Genomic DNA, 19,400 nt, shown 5'->3' with positions numbered 1-19,400 from the left:
ACACTATGGAATCTAGTTTTTACCTTACATCTGTCATGTGTGAACTTGTTATGGATATTTTATTTTAAACTGAAGAAACAGCTGCTTCAATAATGTGAAATGAATCCCCATGAGGATCTTCTCTAGGCTAGTACTACTGCTATGTTACAATGAAAATGATATATGCTGAGATATATGTATGTGATGTCTTTGTCTTTTGTTAAAAGGCATTAGCATCAGAGTGTTAGACATTTTTGAATTAAAAAATATTTCTGATTGGATATTCAGTTTCAGTGTATTTCACCTAAATGGGTACATCTAATATTCCCCTACATTTCACAAAAATAACATTTAAATTTCCTGTACTCATAAGGAAAATAATTATTCTCCTGTCTTTTAAATGCAATGATTAAATGTTGTCTACTCCACGCAGTCACTAAATGCTTGTTAAAGGTAATGTATTCAAATATAATTAAAATGTAAATAATATTTTGTAATCCACAAAAATATGGTTGACGAGATGGATAATTATAACTCATAAATATCACTCTACTATATGCTGAAGTATAAAATTATTATAATGACCTCTTTTTAAAATGCTTTGTAACACTATGGCCTTTTCCATTACCCAATGCTTCCAAATTCTTGGAATCCATCAGGGAAGAGAGGTGAGTAAAGCTGTTCCCACTGTTTTTCTAGCATGGAATAAATAACTCTTTTAGTGAAGATTAGATAGAACCCACTTTGATCGTAGTTACTTTAACGCCAAGTTACTTCTCGTCCTTACAGTTAAAGATTATTTCTTTGAATGGACTTATTTTGGTTGTATCGTTTCTATAAATGTGTCTTAATAATTGTGTGCATAATTACTGCTGGCCATCTAAGTAAGGTTTTTGAAAAGGTTTTGATGATTTGGTTTTATCCTTTTTTTTTTTTTGCCTTTTTCTTTTCTTTCCTTTTTTTTTTTTTAAAGATTTTTATTTTACTTTTAAGTAATCTCTACACCCATTGTGGGACTGAAATGTACAACCCTGAGATCAGCAGTTGCATGACCTACTGACTGAGCCAGCCAGGCACCACCCCACCTTTTTTTTTTTGTAACCAGCAGAGCAACTTTTTCTTTGAACAGTATTGGGGAGAGAATTGGTCTGATGCTAACGTCATTTCCAGAGTAAGTTAGTAGACTGCACTCTGCACTGATCTTTATTCTGCTGGGTGTTCACATTGGAGTCTCTTTACTCTGCACGAGCACCTGCTTGGCTCCCTTGGTGGAGGTCAATGTGTCTGCCTCACAGAGCCCTCCCATTGACTCCTGTGTAGGCTTCTTTTACCTTTACTGTACCTCTATCACAGTGGCAATTTAGTTTCAGGGCTAAGAGGTGGTTTCTATCAGCAATTTCCCAGTCAAGCAGTTTTCACTTCTTCACATTTTTTTTTAATTTTTTTTTCAATGTTTATTTATTTTTGGGACAGAGAGAGACAGAGCATGAACGGGGGAGGGGCAGAGAGAGAGGGAGACACAGAATCGGAAACAGGCTCCAGGCTCTGAGCCATCAGCCCAGAGCCTGACACGGGGCTCGAACTCACGGACCGCGAGATCGTGACCTGGCTGAAGTCAGACGCTTAACCGACTGCGCCACCCAGGCGCCCCAACTTCTTCACATTTTTAAGAGCCCTCCCTTCTCTCTGATGGCCTCTCCACTTCTCTTTTGAGGCCTTGTTTCTGACCTTGTTTTCTCTTTAAAAAGATAGTTTAAGATCCTTTCCAGAAAATCTTTAAGGCTGTCTCCACATTCCAGTGCCTAGACTGTGCCTGACCAGAAACGTAGGCAAACCGATCTGTCAACTGTCCATCCAGAGGCCACTCACTTTGACAATGCCGGGAGGACCCAGATGTTGAGGAGAAAGCCCTGGGCTCCCACCAGCACACCGTCTCCACATGCGCCATTTGACTGATAAGAGAACTGACCCAGAAAGGTTGAGCGACTTGCCAGAAATGCACAGGTGGTTAGTGATGGGACTGCAGACCTGGGTGCTTTTCAGTGAACCACATTGTTATTTCTCGTTGACTGGAGGGGCAGAATTGTTGTCTTACCCTGGTCTGCTGCCAAGTTTCATACCAGGCATCATAGGGATGGCAATACAGAGGGGATGATTATGGTGCAAGCCTGGGGATGCCCCTTTCCATTCATTCTCTTCCTTTCCTGGCTGTCTGGTGGATCCTAGGACTCTGCCTAAGGGAGTGGAGTACTGAAAATATCAGTAGATGGGAGGAGAGAAGAAACATCATCAGTGCAAGCACAGCTCAGGTTGTTCTTTTGTTGCTCATGATTACAGCAGGATCTAGATTTAAGGTCGCTGAAATCGTCGAAATGTAATACTGTCCGTCATATCAGGGACACTGTAAGAAAAAAGGATGTTGGCAGTAATTTGGTATTTGTGGCACAGATAGCTCTCAGTTCACTGCACATCGGCGATTCTTCTTGTGCTTCAGCTGGCTGTGTCCCAGGCTCTTCCTCCGGCAACGGAGGCAGGACAGGAAAGGAGTTCAGGGTGGACACACGTATTTGTGCATACACTCACTCATATGAACATCAGTATCTGAACCAGATGATGTTTCTGGATGGATTCTAACGTGAAGAGAGAGGGTATTTGATTTTTTTCTCCATTTGTTTTGCCACTTTGTGTGTGACCCTACTCTTCTCACTAACATGCACATCCAAGTAGCATCTTAAAGTACGGTTATTTGTTCATGAACGAGATCTGCTTACTACCCACTACTGACTAAACTACAATAATCTCAACCGTTGACTTAGTATTAATTACGTAGTATTTGTATCTCGATAGCCAGTGAGATAAACCAACATTTTTTAGAGTGGTTTTACTATTGGGTTAGATCAGCCTCTGGTCCAACAAATGTCCCTTATTTTGAAAGAAGATAACCAGCAAGTGGCTTTCAGATGGCAAAGTTATAGAGACAGAGTTCCATTTGCAGCAGTGACTATCAAATGGAATTCCATGAACATCAATAGCCTACCAAAAATGTCTGTTAATTATTTAGTAATGTTTAATACTGTGTGTATATAATATATATAATACTATATAATAAGAGTAGTACTTTCCTCTGAAAAGTACTTTCCCCTAAGATATGCTTTGAAATATTTTCAGTTTGCCTTCTCTCTTGATTATTTCAATATTTATATTCATGTATGAATCCAATGAGGGAGAGATTTTGTTGAATCCAAAGAGCCATAAAAAACCTATGGCTAGGTTGACAGTGGTTTAGGTGTCGTCCTCTAGACCATTCTACTGGTTCCTCAAAAGAGCGTACAGATTTCTGGAATATGGCCCCTTAGTGTTACATTGCTCTCTGTGTATGTGTATGTTGGGGCTGGGGGATCTTCCAGACACTAGACTTGTCTCCAGAGCTTTCAAGGTTGTCTATAAAATACAGGATTGCAAACTGACCTTTTCCTGAGGAAAAAAAATGGGCACATAGTGCATTTCAAAATCAGATTCACTGTGTTTTGCTCATTTATGCACTTATCTTTTCTTTTGTAAATTATAAATTTTAACTATATTTTTTAGGGTAAAGTTAATCAAAAGCCTCTGACCTCAAATAAATTAGAAGAGACATAAAGGAATATTAATAGATGTTCTGGCAAGAAAAAACCGGAGGACATTAACAGTGGTCTGATCTGTACAACATGATAGACATACAGATAGAAGGACAAGTATTGTTGATTAAGAAGCATCTACACGTGTAAGAGCTTGGTCTCCATACTCCAGCTGACTGAGATTCAAATTATTGTTCTGACACCTACAAAGTGTATGACTTTGGGCAAGTTCTGTAATCTCTCTGTGTTTGCTAACATAGAAAGCAAGGATAATTATGCCATTTACCTTTCTGGAAGGGTTGTTTTGAGGATCAAATAATATAACGTATAAAAAGCCTTTATAATAGGGGCACCTAGGTGGCTCAGGTAAACATCTGACTCTTGATTTTGGCTCAGGTCATGATCTCACGGTTGTGGGATCGAGCCCCACGTTAGGCTCCATGATGAGTATGGAGCCTGCTTGGGATTCTCTCTCTCCTTCTCTCTCTGCGCCTCCCAAGCTTGCTCGTGCTTGTGCGTGCGCTCTCTCTCTCTCTCTCTCTCTCTCAAAAAATAAATAAGGGAGGTGAGGACAAGTATTGCCAATTTGCAGAAGAGGAAATGGAAATTCATCAAGGGAACTGATTTGTCCATGAGCACTCAAGTCTCACCACTAAGTGCAAAAGCTTGGTACTCACTTCTAGTTTCAGTGTCCATTCTTACCTGCACTGTTTTCAACTATGCTTAGAAAACAAACACAGCTTTCAAAGTATTGTCACCTTGTCACATACATCATTTTCACTGTATAAGATCTTTTTGTTGTTAGAATGTTGGTAGAAATGGTATGGCTGAAGGATTACAATCAAGTTTTGTATTTTCCTCTTAAACAATTCAGCATTCAGCATCTTCTGCCTCTGTCATCTCATATACAAAAATTAGTGGTTTAGCTCTAATGCTAAGATAACTTTAACCCAGGTAATCATGACTTGATTGGTGCCCTTCAGATGGCTACATTTCTGAGTGGGGTTTCCTCCTCCCTGGTGGAGATCTTGATGCCATGGAACCTCCACAATCCTCCGTGAAGTGATCCTTGAGGGAGGACATCGTATAGCCTCTCTTCTTACAGTCCACGGTGGGATGACTGCCACCTAGGGGGATGGCAAAAAAGTAAGTGGGTAGGTGTAGAAACCACTCTGTTCTCAAGGTAACGGCCTGTGACCCTTACTTTTTCTTTTCAAAGACTGTGACTGCTTAAAGCTTTCTCTGGTCGTCTGAGGAGAACAATAAGCGTTCATCACAAATTGGCTTACATTCATCAGGAATACAGTTTGAGACACAGAAGTACACTTCTGTAAAAATAATGAAAATTGTGAGTTGATCGCAAAATCTTGCCATCCTGAAGTTACTTTTTTTTTTTTTTTTTTTTTAGATAAAATTCTGTTCCATTTTATTTCATTCCCTACTGTGGCTTTGTCTTCCAAGTTCATTTTAAAAAGAGCTCTGTCAATTTTTCTGAGTCTTGAAACAATCCTTGACATAACATGATGGTTATTTTCTTAATCTTTTGAGATTAAAAATTTTAATCTTTTGTGAAAGTACTGGTTGTGAACTACAAGTAAGACCACAAGTCCCTCTTTGCAGCACCGCATTTTTGCTAGAGTTTCTATCCTGCTGCACCTAGAGTCAGGAATCTCCGGTTCCTCTTATGTCAGTCATTGCTGTAGCTCTAAAAGATAGGAGTAAGACATATGTAATGAAATGACACTGTTTTATATTTTACTTTTATATTATTTGTCACATACCCATTTTTTTTAATGTTTATTTCTGAGACAGAGGGAGACAGAGAGTGAGTGGGGGAGGGGCAGAGAGAGAGGGAGACACAGAATCTGAAACAGGCTCCAGGCTCTGAGCTGTCAGCACAGAGCCGGATGTGGGGCTCCAACCCACGAACCATGAGATCATGACCTGAGCCAAAATCGGACGTTTAACTGAGCCACGTAAGCGCCCCTGTCACATACCCATTTAAGTAGACAGTTAAAAAGTATTCAAAGATAATATTTTGAAAGAGCAATAGCTCATGACATAAAGCATACCATTTCCAACAGTTTTTCACGTTTATATATTTGTAGCATCAAAGTTCAAGTCCTAAACACCGAGCTGGGCATTAAATGTCCCTAACTCTCACATCTGTTTGTATTCTTCCTGTAGGCAATGTTTTCTTACACTTGCCATCCATTAATTCATTACATGGCGATGTTTTGTATTAATAAATTGTGGGGCGCCTGGGTGGCTCAGTTAGTTGAGCATCTGACTTCGGCTCAGGTCATGATCTCATGGTTCATGAGTTCAAGCCCCGCATTGGGCTCTGTGCTGACAGAGCCTGGAACCTGCTTCAGATTCTGTGTCTCCCTCTCTCTGCCCCTCCCCACTCATACTCTGTCTCTATGTCTCTCAAAAATAAATAAAACATTTAAAATAATACTTGTATTAATAAATTGGACATTATCTTGTGATACAAGTTTTTAAGAAAATACCCAATGGGTTGATATTTTATAATCCATTTTGTTTTGTGGTTTGACACTTAATGTGGTTTTAATCTAATTTACATTTGAAGAAATTAAATGAAGTTTTACAACCATGTATCACATGTTCTTAGAAAGTTCTTGAAAGTAAACGTTGACTTCTCTGGCTATAGCATGATGAATCCTTTTTTTTTTTTTTTTTTTAACGTTTATTCATTTTTGAGAAAGAAAGAGAGATGGGAGGAGTAGAGAGAAAAGGAGATACAGAATCCAAAGCAGGCTCCAGGCTCCGAGCCGTCAGCACAGAGCCTGGCACGGGGCTCGAACTCACAAACCATGAGGTCATGACCTGAGCTGAGGTTGGAGGCTTAACCAACTGAGCCACCCAGGCACCCCCATGATGAATCCTTTTTAAATGATTAATTCTAATTGGGAAACTAATGGAAACTTCTGTATCACAGAAGTGTAAATATTTTGTATCTATTTGGTTAACACACTACCAAAAGGTAAATTTTAAAAGGGGGAGAAAGGGGGCTCGTGGCTGGCTCAATAGATAGAGCATGCAGCTCTCGGTCTTGGGGTGGTGAGTTCAAGCTCCACGTTGAGTACAGACTTTATTTAATAAAGAATTTTTTTTCTAGGCTGGGGAGGGGGGGAAGACCTGAAAAACAATTCACTGGAAACAGTATAAAGAGAGCCCTTATGGATATGAAAAAATGTTCAAACCCATTCATTATTAGAGAAATGCAAATTAAACAGAACTGAGATGCCGTAGCCAGACAAATCCACATTATTTTTTTGTGTGAGTGTGATAAGAGCACTTAACACAAGATGTAGCCTCGAAGCAAAATGTTGAGTATGTAACAGAGCACTGTTAACTCCAGGCACTGTACTGCACAGTAGATCTCTAAGACTTGTTCATCTCGTATAATGAAATCTTTGCCCCTTTCACTAATGCATCCCTGATTCACACTCCCCCCAGCCGTTCTGCGTCTGAATCCAGCATTCCACACTCTGCTTCTAAGGATTTGACTAGCGTAGATTTCACTCAGCATAACATCTTCTAGATTTAACCAGGTTGTGGCAAACGGCATGATTTCCCTCCTTTTTAAAGGAATTTCCATTGTATATCAATGCCCTATTTTCTTTATCCATTCATCTGCTGGTGGACATTTAGATTGCTTCCATGTCTTAGCTATTGTGAATAATGCGTCAGTGGACAGGGCAATGCAGATATCTCTTTGAGATTCTGATTTCAATTCCTTTAGATATACTCAGATATAGGATTGCTGGATCTGTGGCACTTCTATTTTTAATTTGTTGAGAAATCTCCATACTGTTTATCATAATGGCAGTAGCAATTTACATTCTCAGCAACGGTATACAAGAGTTCTCCTTCCTCTACATCTTCAACAAAATTTATCTTTTGTGTTTTTTTTTTAATAATAGCCATCCTGATAGGTGTGATGTGATAGCTCATTGTAGTTTTGATTTGCATTCTAAAATCAAAGTATGATTAATGATGCTGAGGACCTTTTCATATGGCTGTTGGCCGTTTGTCAATCTTCTTCAGAGAAATGTCCATTCAGGTCTTTGCCCATCCTTTAATCAGATTATTTGGGTTCTCATGCTATTGAGCTGTAGCGTTCTTTATACACTTTGGATATTAACCCTTTATCAGAGAAACTTTTTGCAAATATGTTCTCCCGTTCCATAAGTTGCCTTTTCATTTTGTTGATGGTTTCCTTTGCCATGCAGCAGCTTTTTAGTTTGATATAGTCCTATTTATGTATTTTTGCTTTTGTTGTCTGTGCTTTTGGTGTAATATTCAAGATATCATTGGGTAATAGTCCCTTTTGATCTTTTTTATTCCCATGGCATTGGTTTTAATGCCTTCTCTTTCATTTATGATTTTATTTGCATCGTCTTTTTATTAGCCTAAAGTTTTCTTGGTATTGTTTATCTTTTTAAAAACTTAACTAAGTATCATTGATATCTTCTATTACTTCATATTTTCTATTTCATTTAAGCTCTAATCTTTATTATTTTGTTTTTTTCCTAACTTCAGACTTAGTTATTTTTCTAATTCCTTGAAGTGTGACATGAGGTTGTTATTTGAGATCTTTCTACTTTTTTAATATAGGTGTTTATTGCTGTAAACTTCCTTCTTAGTACTGCTTTTACTGCATCCCATAAATTTTGGTATATAGTGTTTTCATTTTTGTTTGTCTCAATATATTTTCTATTTCCCGTATGATTTTTTGTTTGACCCAATGGCTGTTCAAGAGTGTCTTGTTTATCTCCATATATTTGTGATTTTTTTGTCTTCCTTTTGTTACTGATTTCTGATCTCCTTCCACTGTTGTAAGAAAAGATACTTGGGGTGATTTCAAAAGTTAAGAATTTTTTTGTGACTTAGTATGGGATCTCTCCTGGGTATTGTTCTGTGTGTACTTGAGAAGAATGTGCAGTCTCTGGTTGGTGGGTAGAATGTTCTTTATATGTTCTTTTAGGTCCATTTGGTCTAAAGTGTTATTCAAGTCTGCCGTTTCCTTATTAATTTTCTGTGTGGAAGAGATCTATTCATTATTGAAAGTGTAGTCTTTAAAGTCTCCGAATATAATTGTATTGCTTTCTATTTCTCCCTTAAGAGTGTCAGTGTTTGTTTTATATATTTAGGTACTCTGAGCTTGGGTGCATATATGTTTATAATTATTCTTTCTTGTTAGTAAATTGACTCTTTAATCATTATATAGTGACCCACTTTTTTTCTCTTACGGCAGTTTTTTACTTAAAGCCTGTTTTGTTCAATGTAAGTATAACCACCCCTGCTCTTTTGGTTACCATTTGCACGGAATATCTTTTACAATACCTTCACGTTCAGCCTATGTGTGTCCTTAAATCTAAAGTCTCATAAACATAGAATTGGATCTTTTTTTTACTCATTTATTCAGTCTGTGTCTTTTGATTGGGGAGTTTAATTCATTTACACTTAAAGTAAGTATTCTTAGGTAAGGATTTACCTTTTAATTGGACTCCACACCTTTTAACAGTGGTAACAACTTAAATTTAGTTACATACCAAAACACTACCCTTTTACTTACCCCACTCACACACGCCTACGTTATGCCATTGATGTGAGAATTGACTTCTTCTATACTGTGTATCCACTAACAAATTTTTCTGGTAATAGTCATTATTAAAAAATTTTTTATGGTAAAAACCTTTTGTTAACACCCTTCATACTCATGAGGAGGGTAATAAAAGTTGAATTCAGACAGTTTTTATCCGTAACTGAAACTTACCATCTTGATCAGTTGATATCAGACTTCACATAGCCCAGTTACATTTATAAAGCAGAGTAACCAGTCTTTTCAAAGCATGGGATTAGTATAGACTCAAACATTTTGATAGTCTATCTTTGAAGGACTAGGAGAAAAGTATGTTCTAATCGTTTACATGAGGACTCTATGTTCTTTAACTCCCCTTACTATGTATTAAATTTGTAGTTCCCACATTAAAGAAGACCTGAGAATGTATCCCCAAAAGTGTGAGCTTAAAATACAAGACTGCCATATTAAAATTTTTGTTGACATTAGATCTAGCAAAGGCTCTAGGGGGAAAAAAAGTGCTGACTGTAAATGCCTTCTATTTATGTACATAAGGATTTCTTAGGAAGCTTGATGCTCCGTTAAAGGTATTTTTAATTCATTAGGCCAACTTCTAAAATGTATGGCACATTTAAAACCTATACCATAGTTTGCTTCTTTATATAAATCAAATAGACCTAAAGGAAGTAGACACTTAAATCTTTGTATTTCAGTATGAGTTATCTGATTTGGATTTGATCTTTCTTTACAAAACCCACACTCACTCATTAGAGTCATATTTATCCACTTAGCAGTTTAGGGAAGAACTTGGCAATTTTGTGGTTTTTGAGATTATCATTCTCTTAAAGTGCCAGTGTTTTAAAATAGTGTTCTTGTATGCAATTTTACAGGCTTTTGTGGTGGAGTGCTGTTTTGTTATATAATTTTGACTTGGATTCTTTCAATTTGCATTTGTTTGTGTAATTTCAGGAGAAATACTGAACATCTGAGTCCTGGGTGATACTAATAAACTAGTAATTGCAGAGGTTTTTTTTAAAAAAAAAAATACTTTCCTGGGGTTCCTGGGTGGCTCAGTCGGTTGAGCGTCTGACTTCGGCCCAGATCATGACCTCACGGCTTGTAGGTTCAAGCCCCGTGTCAGGCTCTGCCCTGACAGCTTAGAGCCTGGAGCCTGCTTTGGATTCTGTGTTACCCTATCTGCCCCTCCCCCACTCATGCTCTGTCTCTCTCTCTCTCTCTGTCTCTCTCTCTGTCTCTCAAAAATAAACATTAAAAAAATTTTTTTAAAAATACTTTTCTCTTTTAGATTTTATACTAGAATTAAAAGTGATTTGTTCACCCCTGTTATAGTATTATATTACTATTAGTCTATGTATTTACCTTTACCAGTGAGATTTATATTTTCACATATATTTTTGTTGTTGTTGTTGTTTAATGTTTATTCATTTTTAAGAGACAGAGAGAGACAGCGTGTGAGTGGGGGGCAGAGGGAGAGGGAGACACAAAATCTAAAGCAGGTTCCAGGCTCTGAGCTGTCAGCACAGAGCCTGGCATGGGGCTCAAACTCACAAACTGTGAGATCAGGACCTGAACCAAAGTGGGACACTTAACCAACCGAGCCACTCAGACGCCCCAATATTTATTGATTGATTGATTGATTGATTGATTCTTTTTTGAGAGACAGAGCACAAGCCGGGGAGGGGTAGAGAAAGAGAGGGAGAGAGAGAATCCAAAGCAGGCTCCGCACCATCAGTGCAGAATCCAATGCAGGGCTTGAGCTCAAAACGACAAGTTCATGGCCTGAGCTGAAATCAAGAGTAGGACGCTCAACTACCCAGGCACCCCTATATTTTCATGTATGTTTGTGTTAATGTTTAGCATCCTTTGTTTCAATTTGGAAGAATGCCCTTTAGCACTTATCTGTAAAGGCAAGTCTAGTGGTAATGAGCTTTTTCAGCTTTTGTCTGGTAAGTCTTTACTTGTCCTTCATTTTTAAAGGACAAGTTTGCTGAGTATTCTTGGTTGGCGTTTTTTTTTTTTTTTTTTAGCATTTGTATGTATCTTACCACTCTCACCAAGCCACCAAGGTTTCTGCTGAGAAATCTGATAGCTTTGGTAAGGTGGTGGGGGGTGTATATGATGAATTACTTTTCTCTTGCTGCTTTCAAAATTCTCTGTCTTTGACTTTTGACAGTTTAGTTATAATGTGTCCTGGTGTGGACTTTTTTAGGTCAAGCAATTTGGTGTCCTTTAGGTTTCATGAATCTGGATGTCCATTTCCCTATCCAGGTTTGGGAGGTTTTCAGCCACTATTCCTTTTCTTTTCTTTTCTTTTTTTAATTTTTTTAAATGTTTATTTATTTTTGAGATCAGAGTGCAAGTGGGGGAGGGGCAGAGAGAAAGGGAGATACAAAATCCGAAGCAGGCTCCGGGCTCTGAGCTGTCAGTGCAGAACCTGACATGGGGCTCGAACCCACAAACTGAGATCGTCACCTGAGCCAAAGTCGAATGCTTAACCAATTGAGCCACCCAGGTGCTGCAGCCACCATCTCTTTTAAAAAGGCTTTCTGCCCCTTTTCCTTTCTCCCCTGTCTTTGGGACTCCCATAATATCTATCACTCGTTTATTCAAAGATACCTCATAAATCCTGTAGGCATTCTTCACTTTGTTTGATTCTTTTATTGTTATTGTTCCTCTGACTGGAGAACTTCAGATTACTTGTCTTCAAGTTCATTGATTTGATTCTTTCTTCTTGATCAACTCTGTTGAAGCTCTCTGTTGAATTTTTCAGTCATTGTTCAGTTCTAGAATATTTGTTTAGTTCTTATGGTTTCTGTCTCTTGGTTGAACTTCTCATTTTTTTTTTATGTTTTCCTGAATTTATTTAGTTGTTCATCTGTGTTCTCTCGTAGCTCATTGAGCTTCTTTAAGATGATATCTTTGTATTCTTTCAGGCACTTTGCAAATCTCCATGTCTTTAGGTTGGGTACTGGATCTTTATTTTGTTCTTTTGTTGATATCATGTTTCTTTGATTCTTCATGGTCCTTAAAGACTTGTGTTGGTGTCTGCACATATGAAGAAGCAGCCGTCTCTTGTAGTCTCTACAGACTGGCTTCCTCAGGGAAAACCCTTCACTAATCATCCCATTAAGAGATTCTTGGTGGGCTGGTTGGTAGGGACCATGGGAGATTGGGCCTGCTGCTGGATTCCATGGGCAGGCAGTCTTGGTGCTGTGGTCCATGGTCAGACCACATGGTTTTCAAGAACTTTCTAGAAAGTAAATATTATTTTCACTCATATAAACAGCAGATTTTTTAAAGTGAATATTGCCATGACCTAAAAGGCACTAGAAAATGCCCAGCTGACTATAAAATAATAAATAGAACATATACAGACTTGTCTTTGTAGTGTTACTATCTAATTAAGAGGCAGAAATTAAAATATTCACATATATAATCATATATACAATGCCAAGACCTGCAAGATTAAAATGCTGGGCATCAGAGAGACTATGGAAGACTAGTTACGACAAAGACCATTGGAGCACCTAATTAACATCAGAGTTAAGAAATCCCTCCCTTTGAAAGTATATTTTAGCTTTACACCTTAGATTTATTTTTTAAAGTACTACAAATAAAAGTAGTATTTTTTAAATGTGAGAAAAAATGTTACGCACAAATTTTAAATAAGCAAATTTGGCATTGAATGAAATAGGAAATCTAAAATAGAATTAAAATGCAAAATGACATTTATCACTTCACTTTAAAAATACATGTTTAATATATAACATTTGAAAATATAAAGCAAAAAATCTGTTTCATAATTTAAGTATAACTACTTACGAATGTTTTTGTGTATTTCTACTATCGCTTTTTTCTGTGAGTAGACTTATTTTTAAATGTGTTACATATCCTATTTTATAGCATTCTATTACAATTTCACTTTTAATGACATGTTTTCAGGTGGCAGGGTATTTGTGTGTATTTCTAAGAAGTAATCTAATTTTACATTATTTATTTATCCTTTTATAGGCATTTGCCTGGTGGCCTGATTTATTGGCAGAGCATGCAGAGAAATTTTGGGCTTTATTCACAGTGGATATGGATACTGCACTGGAGGCCCAACCACAAGACTCCTGGGATAGTTTTCCTCTTTTCCAACTACTTAATAATTTCCTCAGAAATGACAGTAAGCACGTGCGTTTTCTTTCATATATGAAATGAGGAGGGGAAGGTCGATGAAGAGAATGTTGTGTGAGTGAATGTGTATTTATAGAGCTCTCACACTCACTGAACAAGATTGACATTGATAACATTAATGTTTTCTCAGTCTCCCTGACTTTTTCAAGCTGGGTTCTGGGGGAAACCAGTAATATGCCCAGATTTCTCCACTGGCCTCTGAAGTTCCTCTTATTTCTACCCTTCTGCTTTTATCAAGAACTGATAATATAGGCATCTTCGCTGTACCTTGTGAATCAGAAAATCTTCAGAGGTTAGCATTTCTAAAGCACTTGAGAATACTTGCATCTCTGAAAGACAACTTAGAAATGTGCCATTATTCTAAGAATCATGCTATGTTAAGGCTTCTACTAATATGCATTCTGACAATTTTGTTTGCCTGAGAGGGATTCACTTCCGTAATGATGGTGTAATATTGCTGTGTGGTATGGGTTGCTCTCTCAGTATTTAGAAATTTAGGAGGATGTAAAGGTCCTCTATTGAGACATTTCTTTCCAATGCAATAACAACTTTTACAACTTTGCTGGTACATGGTCTTCTAGAAGCCAGAACAAACCTAGTTTTACATCAGAACTTTATGGGGACATTTCTTAACACACAGATTCCTAGGCCTTTCTTATGATGATTCTTTTTAAAGTACCCTTAAACCCAAGTTTGGTTACTACTGACGGCCTTTGCTTCAACACTTGCAGTGATCACAGGTCACCAATTACCTGTTCTATCCTGTTCTTCCCCTTATAGACCAAGTTGATCTCTGCTGCCTCCTCCCCTCTGCTTCTGACTTGTTCTACGTGATCGATGTAACAGCCTTGTACTATTGTGTGTTTTCTTCTCTGGGCCATTATTGCTAGGTCATTCAGTCCTTTCTCTCATGATAGTGTTTCTGTGCCCATTACCACTCTTACCACCTTCCTCTGCATAGACCTCAGTCCATGTTTCAGTATTGCTCTGGAGTGTGGTGCTGTGAAGAACACAGTGCTCACAAGGTGGCCTGAGTAACCCAGACCGACCCCCAGGAGAGGTGCTGGCCCTCTGCCCTGTCTTTGTGCAGCTCATGCTGCCCTAACTTGCCAAGGAACTCAGTCACCCTGTGATACATTGCAAACTTAATGTAACTTAAAACTCCAGATCCTTTTACTGCCCTCGTTCCAGGACATCACTGTTATGTACTTCTAGGCTTAAACTTAAATCCATGTCTTTACATTTATCTTTGTTTTTAAAAAAATTACTCTTGGGGCACCCAGATGGCTTGGTCAGTTAAGCGTCTGACTTTTGATTTCAGCTCAGGTCATGATCTCACAGTTCATGAGTTTGAGCCCTGGGTCGGGCTCTGCACTGACAGCATGGAACCTGCTTGGGATTCTCTATCCCTCCCTCTCTGCCCCTCCCCTGTTCCTTGTCCCCTCTTTCTCTTTCTCTCTCTCTCTCTCTCTCTCTCTCTCTCAAACATTTTTAATTTTTTTAACTAAAAAACTTACTCTTTCGGTTTTGTTCCTCACTCTGCTCTGTTACATCTTACCTTTCTTTGTTGTTCATCCTTTTCAGTCTCGATTAAAACTGTAACTGTTTTGCTGGAGGGGGAAATCTGCATTAATATGAAATTGTGTGTAATATTAGACTCCCCATAGACATCAGATTTAGGATGGCAGGTCAAGAACCTCCGTTATAGTAAGAGAGGTGTGATTTTTAGTAATTATTAACATGGACTGTGATGCCAGAGAGATTCACATCTGTCTCTGCCACTTGCAACTTGACCTTTGACAGTAGCTTGACCCCTGTGAACTTTAGGTTCTTCATCTATAAAGGAAGGAAAATAATAGTACATACAGTGTCATTGGTGGTGAGGATTGAACACCATAATAGTGCACATATAGTAGACACAAAATAAATATTATAGGTATTAGTCTGTGAAAATTTCAGTCTCTACTCTTTCAACTAATTTCATTCTCCTATCCAATTTCATTTCCAAAATATCCTACTAGAAAGCTAAAGAACTAAGCTACATTTCCTAATTCATATTTAACCACAATGTCTACTCTCAGAAGTAGCTAAACCCACATTATCTGTATGTGAATCATTCATTCTGCAAATGATCCCAGCCAGCTTTTAAGTTGTACTTTGGTTGCCTCCTCCCAGCTAGCAGACTTTGAATGACCTTCTTCTTTTCCCAGTCTCTTAGCATCATTTATTTTCTGCTAAGAACTTGTAAGTCAGGTTTCATATTATCTTAAGACAATAAACCTGCTGTCAAAAATAAATATATGTATTATTCATTACGTCCCTAACTGAACACAAATAGTTGTAGGCTTATTTTGAGCATTGCTTTCTCCATTTGTATGAAAAAGTCAAGAATTGACCATATTTAAATTTATTTGGGAGTTCATTCAAAAATGAGGCATTTATTAATGTCATAGTCAAACAGTAAAGGTGATGAATCATTTAACTTATTCAACATATCAGTATTTGTGCATGAAGAAAACAAGTATAGGTTTCTAACAAATTTGGGCGGGGGGACCTATACTGCAAACTCCAATGAATTGGCCTCCTTTAATATTTATTTCTTTAAGCTTATGTATTTATTTTGAGAGAGAGAGAGAGTGGGGCAGGGGTGGGGGGTTGGGGGCAGAGAGAGAAGGAGAGAGAGAATCCCAAACACGCTCCAAGCTGTCACCACAGAGTCCATGGGGCTCAATCCCATGAACCATGAGATCATGACCTGAGCCGAAGCCAAGAGTGGGACCCTCAACTGACTGAGCCACCCAGACATCCCTAGTATTTATTTTTAATAAGAGTTCTTACATTGCAGGTGTGAATTTATGAGAGTTATATCAAAAAGAACACCAAAACAAAGGGCCTCTCTCCCATGGGGCTGTGTGGGTCCCTTTTCTCTTCAACCAGGGTTGGAGGCCAAGATCAGCTCTCAAGGATCATTGTCAGGGCTGTCATGACCTAATAACCTTATTTTCCTGCCTCAGACATCTGCAGTTGCTGGGAGCTCCCACTTGGTCTATATCAGGCATGCAGACGCCACAGACACACGAGGGTCTAAAGTGACAGCACTGGGCAGGAGGCCTCTGGCTCTCCTTAGATACTGCCAGACTCTCATGAGCTGATTGATATTAGCCTGTGTTGTCGCAAAAGTAGCTTGACCCCCTGCCTGATCCATAGGCAGCACCCAACAAACACACCTAAACAGGGTCTCGTACGGGATTGCGTGGTGCAGGGTGGTGAGAAAGAGCCGTGAGTGGGTGCCGGAGAAGAAAGAGTACCGCGGGCATCAAGGCAAGGAGAGCAGACCTGACACTCATGAGGCCATTTGCAAATACAAGTCCCGCTTCTAAGCCATTAGCTGCATCGAATTGGACAGCTTGGGCTCCACACAGTTGCACGGGGGAGAGTTTTCTCTGTTGAAGTGCCTACTTCCATCAGCTGACAAAATAATGTTTTCGAAAAGTTTTCAAGTGCTAGCGGTTTTTCTTCACTAACAAAAGTTCTGAAAGCATCTTATTTTGTTCTAAAAGCAATAAACCACTTTCTGTAGAGCTAGAGAAATAAAAAGGAACACTAAAGTGAGAATAGCAGAAAGTTAATTTTTAGCCAGACCTGCATATATTTAATTCAAAATAATTGAATTTTAAATTAAAAATTTCCCGTTTTAAACCATTTCTATAACATTGGCTACTATTAAATGCATAAAGTATAGTTTTATGTTGTGTTGTAAATTATTCAACTAAAACATGGAAGCATTTATTACTGATCTCTTTTGAGCACTATCAGTTTTGAGGTAAGTCTAGATCTTGGCTTTGATTTTGCAGTGATTAACAGATTTGAGAAAACATCAATTATTTCAGAGAAAAACAGCTCCTCCATGTAGTGAGGTAAATAGAAAAGTTCCCCAGTGCCATAATTTCCTTTTGGTATTGGGAGCACAGTAGAGTCTGGGGAATTGAAATACAATGCAGTCACTTTCCTCTCAAACTCAGAAGTTACTATCCAAAGCCAAGACCACTGAGTATCTTGATAGTTGGTAAAGTATACTTTCTTTTTGCTATTAATTCACTCTTGATAGTAATGAAGAATATTGTTAATAATTATGTGTTTGTTTTATTAAATTCCTGAAATATTCAGATGGCGATTTAGTGAACTCAGTTCAAATGTTAAAATATCAACTTACCGCTGCCCCTGTATTAGCCTTTTGGAAAGCTTTAGGAAAACATAAAACTTCTATCCTTTTAATCCCCCCTAGAAACAAAGAGCCTTACATCAGTACTATGGCATGACAGTTTTTTCCACATTGACCCAATTAACGTTAGAGTCCAAATTATAATTAATTACAACTTTAACCAGGAGTAAAGGAAACAGATCACTCTGAAATGTCCAGTCTTGGAACGGGAGAGAATTTGCTAAATAACGGTGCTTACTGTTAGCCCACATGTGGTACACAACTAATTATATACTATAGATTTTAAATGGTTGTGACTTATAATAATGTTGCATGCTTATGTTGGCATTCCCAAAATAAAAATTACTGACACACCTCAAAGTAGTGGAGGTACGGGTTAAAAATTTTACTTCATTTATTTGTGCCTTGAAAACTTGGTAGCCGAGTTGTTTTGTGTTTTTTTTTTTTAATGAATAATTCAATATGTCCCCACTGGTTGTTTCCCATCTTTCTTAATGCTTGGATTTTTTTTTTTAAACGTTTATTTATTTTTGAGACAGATAGAGACGAAGCATGAACAGGGTAGGGTCAGAGAGAGAGGGAGACCCAGAATCCGAAACAGGCTCCAGGCTCTGAGCGGTCAGCACAGAGCCCGACGCGGGGCTCGAACTCACGGACTGTGAGATCATGACCTGAGCCGAAGTCGGCTGCCCAACCGACTGAGCCACCCAGGCGCCCCTGCTTGGATATTTTAAAAATAGGTGTTTATCTTTTGGAAAGGGGACAGGATTTTAGACAAAGCTCTCCATTTTCCAGCCTAGGAAAGTAAATCCCTAAGAGGTGATGTGGCCAGGCAGGAGCTGGCCGATGGGAGTCACAGACAGAGGTGAGCAGGAGCCCGCCCCCTTGGTCTCCAGTTCCGTCTTGGCCTGTGCAAACAAAAGCAGATTCTGGGGCATTTACAAAATAATATAATTTTTTAAAGGAAGACAGGAGATTCCATGAAGTTTTGTTTTCACCTCAGAAAATTTTCATAAAGCCCTTGAGTTGTGGGGGCAGAGGAAGAGAGTTGGTCAAAGGGTACAGAATCAGATAAATGGTATATGTTGTCCTATCACATATGATATGAAACGTCCACAATGAGAATGCCAGGGACTGAACTAATTAGTTGGGGGAAAGATTCAAGACAGCAGATTCAGTTTCTGTTATAAGGAGGAGAAAAATTCTGTCGGGGTCATGCGTCTTTCCGTAGAGTTGGGCATGATTGGGGAAAGTCTTAGCCTTAAGAACCCTTGGAGATGAAATGTAGTTTTCCTCCAGGGAAGAGTATCAGCTGCACCATAATTTTAGCAACTGTCCCCAATCTCCCGCCCCTCACAGACTCACCCACTGATTCCCAGAGCAGGACTGATGATGAAAACAAACTCTGGCTCCTTCATTTCTGTCCAGAAAAGACTGAGCTCCCGCTCGTCCCTCCATCCTACCTCCGTCCACCCTGATCCACTCCCCCTGCCCCAACTAAAGAGATAATTAGGTGGGTAATTACTTTAAATGGTATCTAAGGAAACAATTTTGAGAAAGAGATGTATTAAAGTTGAGGGAAAATAAATGTTTTCATAATGAAGCAATTAGCATGATAGTTAAATGATGCTGTGCGACTCTAACGCTAGTACAAATAGATTCTACCCTTGCGTGCTGTCTGCCACAATTGTCCTGTCGATAATAGATATGGCAAGTGACCGCTTCTGACAAATGAAAGCCATCTGCAAATGGCACAAATCATTTCTTTCAG

At 38.6% G+C, this 19,400-nt stretch overlaps 1 protein-coding gene and 1 non-coding gene across 22 annotated transcripts in view; both read left to right on the top strand.

The window, feature by feature from the left end:
- CADPS2 (calcium dependent secretion activator 2) overlaps window positions 1–19,400 on the top strand; it is a 547,933-nt gene that overhangs the window by 454,998 nt on the left and 73,535 nt on the right. For 14 of the 21 annotated variants that reach the window (XM_045495459.1, XM_045495463.1, XM_045495456.1 and 11 more), the window contains 2 exons: window positions 639–647; window positions 13,240–13,396. In XM_045495459.1, the coding sequence (XP_045351415.1) occupies window positions 639–647; window positions 13,240–13,396 (166 nt within the window). The remainder of the gene's footprint in view (window positions 1–638; window positions 648–13,239; window positions 13,397–19,400) is intronic. The other 7 variants (XM_045495470.1, XM_045495468.1, XM_045495466.1 and 4 more) reach the window with 1 other exon arrangement.
- LOC123607798 lies at window positions 16,298–16,427 on the top strand. Its single transcript, XR_006716936.1, has one exon. It is a non-coding gene; the product is annotated as a small Cajal body-specific RNA 20 (non-coding RNA).

This window comes from Leopardus geoffroyi, chromosome A2 (genome assembly GCF_018350155.1).
Source record: "Leopardus geoffroyi isolate Oge1 chromosome A2, O.geoffroyi_Oge1_pat1.0, whole genome shotgun sequence".
Lineage (NCBI taxonomy): Eukaryota > Metazoa > Chordata > Mammalia > Carnivora > Felidae > Leopardus > Leopardus geoffroyi.
The sequence above is the reverse complement of the archived record's forward strand: the minus strand, read 5'-3'. Positions and strand labels throughout refer to the sequence as shown.